The following is an 8,559-nucleotide window of genomic DNA, read 5'->3' on the forward strand; positions in this document are numbered from 1 at the left end:
TGTCTAATATGCACACAGACACTCCATGTACAACATATTGGTGCCTTTGAAACATTTATTCGAAGGAGACGTTTACATTGGCCAACATCCGTGTGCACACACCCTGCTCCTGCAACAAACCAGCTTACAAATGGAAAAAGTCCCTCTGGGCTTTAGAGCAAACTTTAGTTGAAGAGTGACTTAAGCTTCAGCTGAACACACCCTTAAACAATGTGCGTGTGCAGGCATGAGTGGAGGTGTTACGTATCGGCTTGCAACGGTGAAAAGCGTTCTCTGTTCCTGATGCAACCCTACTTGTGGCGAACTCGCCAATTTCAAGTGTTATGGCTGTGATTTACTAGTAACCAAGGAGACTGCTGCTCCTGTTCTGTATCCAGGTGATGGTGGGATGAGTCAGGCGGGCTCGCCCTAACGCCCTTGATTCTTACTTCTGCTGAGCTGTGACCCTGCACCTCAGGTGAAACACATGACCACATTATCAACAGACGGGATGCAAATTCTTATGGGAAATGAGATTCATAAATCTGGGAGGTGTGACTTCTCATCGCTTCCAGGTGTGCGGGAGCCCCACCTTAATCACAGGGAGGGACGCAGCGAAGCACAGCAGACGGGAGGGATCTGAAAGCCAAGAATTTGTGGAGGTACAGGTTTCCAACCTTCTAAGCAAGTTGAAAACAATCCTCTCCGGTGGTGCTTTTGGACCTCGTCCTTTTTTCCCCTCTTCTCCCTTGTGCTCATTTCTCTTGCTGGCAGAGAAATGAGCACATCATCAAGATAAGAGGTGCAGAACATCAACAAGAGTTTACCGCAGCTTGAACGTCAGACTGAGACTAGTTGAGTGTAATTCGGAGGAGGTGGATCTGCTTATACTTGCATCCCAGAGGATAAAAGGTAAGTGTATTTGATAAAGGTTGGGTCAGGCTTGTGAATCTATTTATATTTTGATTTGATGTCTAATAATAGACATCAAAATAATGTTTGGAATTGGTAAAAAACCTCTGTAACCCCCTGTGAGCAAGTGATGGGGCAAAGTTGAGGACACGAGGCCTTTTTATCCTGCTAAAACTGCCAAAAAGGTCATATTTAAATCTCTGGTGCTGGAACAAAGACTCCACTGTGTAATGCGGGAAGTGCTCCTCAGCTATCACAAGTGACTATCTGACTGTCTCTCACCTCTAATCTTAACTGGTTATAACCGGCAATCGTGTTGTGTGACGGCGCTCGCTACGTCTCCTTTTCTGTCCCGGCCTCGCCTCCATGTTGCAGCTGGTTTTTCCTCCAAGCTTTGCAACGGCTCATTCATTTCCCTGCTTTGTTCTGGCATGTTTATACACTCCCTTCTCCTCCTGTGCTCTTCACACGAGCTACTGTCAAACCTCTTCTTCCTTTTGTCTCTTCCATGCTGTGACCTCTGTCATATTAGCTTCCATTTCACCATGCTTGATTTGCAGACTTTTAATGCGTTTCGGACAAACTTCTCCTCCCGACTGACAGTTTTGCAGTCAAACATGCGTGAAATGTATTTTACTCTTTTTTTGTTTCAGGATTAAAGACCTGCCACATCAAAGGACGGTTAAACAAAGGAGGACCGAATCCTCGTGTGGATTACTATAATGAATATGGCCCTTTCATCCAAGAACCTGAAATCCCTTTCTCCCCTCCTGTTCCTCTTTTATGCCCCTCTCACCTGTCTGTGCCAGTCAGCCAACAGCACCTCAACCAGTACCACAACCACCACCACAACCGTTTCCTCAAATGTTACATCCCTGATCGGAGTCCGAGGCTGCGGCAACGGGCTGCATCCCATGTACAGGTATCTGTGTGACCGCCGGGCAGCATGGGGGATTGTGCTGGAGACCCTGGCCACTGCGGGCTTCCTGCTAAGTATAGGGCTCCTCTTAACCCTGCTGATCTGGTCCCTGTGTGTCTGCATCTCATCCCGCCATTATCGAAAAAGCAACATTGGAGGCATGGTGGCCTCCATGTCCCTGTTCCTGTTGGCCACGGCGGGGATCTTCGGCATCACCTTCTCTTTCATCATCAGTCTCACCCCGCAGACGTGCCCCACTAGGCTGTTCCTCTTTGGCGTGCTCTTCTCGCTGGCCTTCTCCTGCCTGCTGGCTCGCTGCCTTGCTCTGTTGGGCTTTGCAGCAGCTCGAGGCTGGGGAGAGCCTGCTGTGGCTCTGGGGCTCTTCACTGTGCAAGTTATCATTGCCACAGAGTGGCTGATCATCGTGTTGGTCCGGGATAACAAGCGCTGCGAGTACAGCCAGGGGGAATTCGTCATGCTACTGATCTACGTCCTGTGCTTACTGGCTATCAGCTTGATTCTTTCCCTGCACCTCCTGTGCCGCAATTATTGCACTTACAGCTACAGCTACACAGGACCCATCAACCAGCAAGGGAAGCTGCACAGTGGGCTGGTCTTCGTCACACTGCTTCTCTCTGCCTGCATCTGGGTGGTGTGGATCACTATGTTCACCAAGGGGAACCCCGAGCTGGGCCGTCGGCCAAATTGGGATGACCCAGTAATTAGCATTGCCTTGGTAGCAAATGGCTGGGTGTTACTGATTGGGCATGGGTTGTCCCAGGTCGCCTTCTTCTGCAATGGGGAGGTGAAGTCCAAGGATCTCCCTTTGAGCTTTGCAGGATGGACCAGCCCCAATGCTGATATGCCAGGACTAGGAAGCCAGAAGGAGGGGAGAGACAACGGAAGTTTTGAGAATGACTTGGAGAACAAGAGAGGTGAGATGCTGTTGTGTTGATTAAAAAAAGTGTGACTTACAGTTAGATGATTTGGGACATAAAGATAATATGATTATTGAAATTATCTTTTGAAATTGACTATTTAAATCCTCACCGCATTCCTAACCACTAGCAATCCAAGAGATATCTCATTTTCTTTGACAAAGACCTAAAAATACCAGTAAATACAAATGTACAATAGAGCTGGTAAACTAGAATTTTCGCATTTAAGGATTTATACTAAGTCACGTGTACGGAAGAATTCAGGATCGACCTGACAGTTTAAAAGATGTTCATCAGTACAAGCCTATTACTCTCATGACTTTATAGGATATGATGATTATTTAATAAAAGACCACCTGGGATCCACTCTAATCGGCAATGATTATTTCTTTTTAATCAATTTAATGCCCCACTTTTTTGCACTCCTCATCAGGCTTCCTCTGATCCAAACACAAAGGGCCACGAAGCAGGAACTACTCATTCAAAATCAACTGCACCAGTTAGCATTACTCATTACTTAGTGTTAGGTGTAAGTACTTCATTATGTCTCCTTAAGTAACGTGATGTGTCCTAATCAAAATCTCACTGGTTCCTTATTACTTCCTCATTAGTTTACTACGACTCCTTAGATTAGGAGCCAAATCTACATCATCTAACTAAAGTTTGCGTGCACCACAGATCCATAAAGGATGTTGTTTCATTCTCATTTTAAAGGCGCAAAACCAGGAAAAAAACAGAATAGACTAACTATGATCAATAAGGACACATTAGCCAAATGGCTTTCCTCAAACATGAGGTAAAAATGAACCCAACCTTAGAAAATGACTCCTGCAATCTGTCAGCTCAGCTCTCACTGTGCGCCTTTACGATGAACGCATATAATGTATATAATTAGCTGACTGTGTAACGCGTCTCCCTTCAGGCCGGAGAGCTGAGCAATCGCTGCGATCGCCCTACGAGTCGGGATTCTCCATGACGGTGAGTACTGAAGGATAAACCATCCGACTCCTGCTGGTCCAACATTCAACAGTGTGACCTTTTAACTACGTGACTGAGCTATATTGTAGGATTAATTGGACTTTATCGAGGGTATTAATTGCAGCGATGTTTTGTGTTTCAGGAAATCGACACCGACAAAGATTACACCATTCCTCGCCCTCAGACTACCAACTACAATGAACCCTACGATGAATATTATGGACATGAATAAAACCTTATCTGAATAAGGCCTTACACACCTCATGGCCTAATTTGTACTTTAATGTGCAAAATGTAAATATTTTTAGTATTATAAGAAATGGTGTTTTAAGTGTGTTAGTAGGATTTAAAATCATATGTCGCCCCCAAAGAGAGCAGGCTCAGCAGCATGACTCATCTGCTTGAGTTTCATCATCGAGGCTGGACGGGTTCAGATAGTCCAGCTTTGTTCTGGCAAATCCACGGGGCGAATTCTCAACAGTGGGGCGTCTCAGTCACGGTGTGTTTGTTGCTACTCGGAGATGGCAGATAATAGCCCTGAGGTGACAGGAGGCGTGAAAGTGTCGCTTTGAAGGTGCCAAACTGCTGAGCAGAGACATCCACGAAGGAGCGAGAGGACAACTGAGAGGAACGAGAAGAGAGAACGAGGTGAGAAAGGAAAGGAAGGTGGGATCAGACGAAATGAGACAAGACAGGAGGAGATAGGACAGGAGATCCGTCAGCGCTGTGGGAGGGCTCGTGCCATCACTGATCAGCATCTTCATATTCAAAGTTACGTCACAGTTACACGTTTCTGCAAAACAACTGGAGTGATGTAGAAAGATACAACATAGGCATCTTTTTTACCCCGTAACACTTTAAAAATACGGCCTGAGGCCAAGTGCGTAATTCCTCTGTGATTAAACGGAATGTCAATACTTTATTATAACGTAATTATATTTACCTACAAATACTTAAAGGTAGGCACACAGGAATAAGGGGATAACAAATCAGGTTTTACAGAAAACAAAGAAAAACTTATACTGCAAGTAAAGCTAATTAGTGTGTAAGCAGTTTTAGTAAATTTAAGCAGTGCATAAGGCATTATGAGGAGTGCACAGATTCTGCAAATTTGATGGTATTTGTTTTTTCTTGTAAGGCAGAACAGTCCTCAACACATTTATATTAGTAAAAGAAAAGCACGGTTGAATAACAGAACATCCATCCTGCAAATCAACATAATGAATATTAAATAAACAGGCAAGAAAAGCAAGATTAATCCACTCCATAATACAGCCTGTGCTGAAAACTACAGTGTGTTTATGACATGTGATTTTTGTTTTTTTCTGTAAAAACCCAACTTGTTCTCACCTTATTCTAGTGTGCCGACCTCTAAGTATTTGTAACTAAATGTAATTACACTGTAACTTTAAAAAGAAATGCACTAAAAGTCCATTCAATTACAGGAGAACTACGCTCTTAGTCACTTATTATAAAGTGTAACCTTTATTTTACAAATGCTTGCATAATGTGCTCAATAAAAAAAGACTTCTACATAAAGGATTTCGTTCTGTCAGAGCTCAGTTTTTTTTTAATGTCCACTTAATAATTTGAATGCCTCCTTGCAGTAAACAAACACTTGTGTACAGGGAGCAGCCACCAGGGGGCAACGTCGTAACAAGTCATAGTAGATGACTAGGTAGATGTAAAACCTTTTTAGTAGCAACTATCATAGTCACGGTTTCATTTACAAGAGGCAGAATGTGCAATAAGAAATTCGTCCCTCTGTAATACACGGGAGAGAAGATGATTCAGTCTGCCATTTGTTTTCTTGCCCCCTCCCTTCCTCCCTCCGATGGCCTGTAGTGATTTGCCATCCACAAAAGGTCAGTCCCCCACTTCAAAAGATGCAATCTCTCACACACCTCCTCCTCTGTCAGGCCTCTGCCTATTCTTCCAATTAGCCCAACTTCAATTACTCAGCGAGAGCATGCCATCAAATTGGCAATTGGCCTCTTGTGCATTAGTGCAATTAGCAGGGATATGAGGTTTCCTGCCACATCCAACCCATTTACGGCCATTAACTCTAGATGCAATTAAAGATTGTTCCAGTTTGTTTCCCCCTTGGCAGTGATGAGCAAGTTTGGAGGTGGTGGAAGAGCTTATCATACAGTAAATTTGGTCTGGAGGAGTAAAAACAAAAAGAAAAGAAAAGTCAAGAGTTAACTGCAACGTAGCACCGCTGAGCTGCGTTAAACGGTGGGCATGTGGCGCCTCCATCAATCACCCGGCTCGAGCCCCACAGAGGAGGCCACGTTTCTGGACTGTCTGAGCAGGGATTCTTTGGAAGCTTGTTATCTAAATATTGCAGCATTCAGTTGACTCCCCAACTTCTCATGTCTAATGAGAAACTCCCTTATCTCTGCTTGGTATAGGATTTTGTTCTATTTAAAGCAAGCTCGCTCCTGATTGGATAACTTCACTTTAGACAAACACTGCAAAGAAAATGATAAGACTGACACAATCATGGGAAGGAAATAACATAATGGCTGCCAGCTCAACAAATCCAGAACCCTATCTGAGAATGTGCTCTATCACCTCCTGATAACTGTGAGGTAAGAGGGTCACTGCATCAAGAAACGGGAGTCAGTGACTGCCTTCAATTTCTGAGGATCCTTCAAAGTGTTTCCTTAGACAATGCCTGCCTTCTTCACTCATTCTCAGCTCAGTCCTTTTAAAAAACAGAATTTGTTTAGTTGAATCTATGAAAAATAGATAACATAGATAACAGTGTCCTTAAAAATGGACAAGTGGAGGACCAAAGAAGTGGCAAGGCTTGTAAAAATATATACGCCAGATGAGCAGTATGTGAAAGTCAGGTCCTTGAGACATATGAAAAAAGATCCAGACATGATGCAGGACCTGAGAGATGCATCTAGCCCTTCAGTTGATCAGTCTGCTGTTTGTGAAACGAGGGAGAAAAAGCTGAGGTCGCCAAAATACACAAGAACCTGACTGGAAATCAGTGGCAACTGGTCTGATGGAGTGATGGATCCAAATTTGACATTATTGGTCCAAATTGTTAATATGCAGAGAGGTCGTCAGGACAAATGTATAACAGAGAGTGTCTACAGCCGGCCGTGGCTCTGACATGGTTGGGTTGCATTTCAGCCAGTGGTGTTGGAGCTTATCAAAGCTGAAGGAAACTGTGGATGCAGAAAAGTGCCACGAGATTTAGATCAAAATGTCTGATTGGCAACGGCTTCATTTTAAAGCACGACAATGAACCCAAACAGACTGCCAATGCAGTAAAAGCAGACCTGGATAGAGAAAAACACAGTGGAGCACCGTCAGTCATGGATTGGCCTCCCCCAGAGCCCGGACCTCAACATTACTGAAGCAGTGTGGGCTCATGTTGACAGAGAACAGAACAAAGCCAACATCCCAAGACGACCTTTGAATATCCTTCCAGAAGCCTGGAGAACTATTCCTGAAGACTACTTAAAGAAATGACAAGAAAGTGTTGAATAAAGGTGGTCACACCAAATATCGACTTTCAAGCTTGTTAGAATCGTACAAACTCTGTTTTTGCCTTATAGACTGTAGTTACATGTATGTTTTCACAAGTCACTGCACCTATTTTGAATTTCCTAGCAAAATATTTAAAAACAGGAATGAATGACAGCTCAAAACTTTTGCACAGTACTATATGCAATTCTCAAATTTGGATGTTTGGGGAAGAAAAAGTTCCTGGCTTCAGATTGTGATGCAGAGTGGATGTAAAGTTGATTCGGTTGCAGTTTTTAAACAGAGCTTAAATGTGTTTTTCAACCCTCAGCTTCACGCAGCTCTCTCCTGCACTTCAGAATTAATGCACAGCAAGCATCTCCAGTTTCCAACCCACCTCTGTGCACTTTAAGGAACTGCAGCTCGGAAATTACTCAGGATTTGCTTAGTTTCAATAAATACACTAAATTTACTGGAGGTCATGTGGGAGCAGAACTGGGTGATCGTTTACGGAGCGAGAGGCAGGTATGAGTGCGAGGGCCTGCGACACTAAAGGCCAGAAAAGCTAATAACAAATCAAAGACGGGTATAAAAACCAAACAGTTTATTATTATATACATTCAATAATAATGAAGAGAATAAACAGAAGGCAGACACAAGAATGGCAAAATAAAACATTGTGAGAAAATACAAGTCACTTACTTAATTTTTAAAAAAAATCACTTGGATAAATGAGCCTTTGAGAGCATGTGACAGGGAGGAGGAAAGGGAAAAAACTTCACATGCAATTTAAACCCATTTATTAAACTGCTGTACAAAAACTCCCACTGGGCTGACTTCTTGAGTGCAGTGCAGGGAGTCGGGGTGGGGGGTGGGGGGCATCGGCAGCCAGCAGCTGAGGATGACTTTTGTTTTCAGTCCGTGTTCCTCGAGCGCACCTGTGCGGTTACTTCGCAGCTTTTCAAAATAAGATTAACTCCCAATTAGAGGAGGCAAAAAACAAAAACAACAACAAACAAACAAACAAACCAAAAAAGCGAGCGAAAGCAGCTGCGCCGCGGTCGCTGCTCAACAACGGCGCCGTGACTGCAGCTTGTTGCCAGCTGGATGAGCGAGGCGGAGAGCTTTCTAAATGAGCATCTCTGTGGGCAGGTTCATAATAATAACAACACTAACACGGCTCTGCGCAGAAGCTTTTCACCGGGGTGGACTAATGCTGTTACTCTTAACATTTTAAGGGTTTTAATCTAAAAAAAAAAAAAAAAACACCACAGGGGGGACAGACAGGTGATTACCATGAGGACCACACAGCAGAGAGCATAGATAACCCAGGTGGACTGAAGTGGA

At 43.8% G+C, this 8,559-nt stretch overlaps 1 protein-coding gene across 2 annotated transcripts; it reads left to right on the forward strand.

The window, feature by feature from the left end:
• Positions 1 to 409: 409 nt before the first annotated feature.
• On the forward strand, positions 410 to 5,268 carry LOC102211594 (retinoic acid-induced protein 3). 2 transcript variants are annotated; one of them, XM_005737986.2, is made up of 4 exons: positions 410 to 891; positions 1,545 to 2,745; positions 3,671 to 3,726; positions 3,869 to 5,268. In XM_005737986.2, the coding sequence occupies exons 2-4, from the start codon at positions 1,614 to 1,616 to the stop codon at positions 3,956 to 3,958; spliced, it is 1,278 nt and encodes a 425-aa protein (XP_005738043.1). In that variant the 5' UTR covers positions 410 to 891; positions 1,545 to 1,613; the 3' UTR covers positions 3,959 to 5,268. The 2 variants fall into 2 exon arrangements, with proteins under 2 accessions (XP_005738043.1, XP_005738044.1); XM_005737987.2 differs by having other exon boundaries at positions 410 to 641.
• The last annotated feature ends 3,291 nt before the right edge of the window (positions 5,269 to 8,559 follow it).

This window comes from Pundamilia nyererei, unplaced genomic scaffold (assembly GCF_000239375.1).
Source record: "Pundamilia nyererei isolate P.nyererei 1_Seehausen unplaced genomic scaffold, PunNye1.0 scaffold00081, whole genome shotgun sequence".
Taxonomy (NCBI): Eukaryota; Metazoa; Chordata; class Actinopteri; order Cichliformes; family Cichlidae; genus Pundamilia; species Pundamilia nyererei.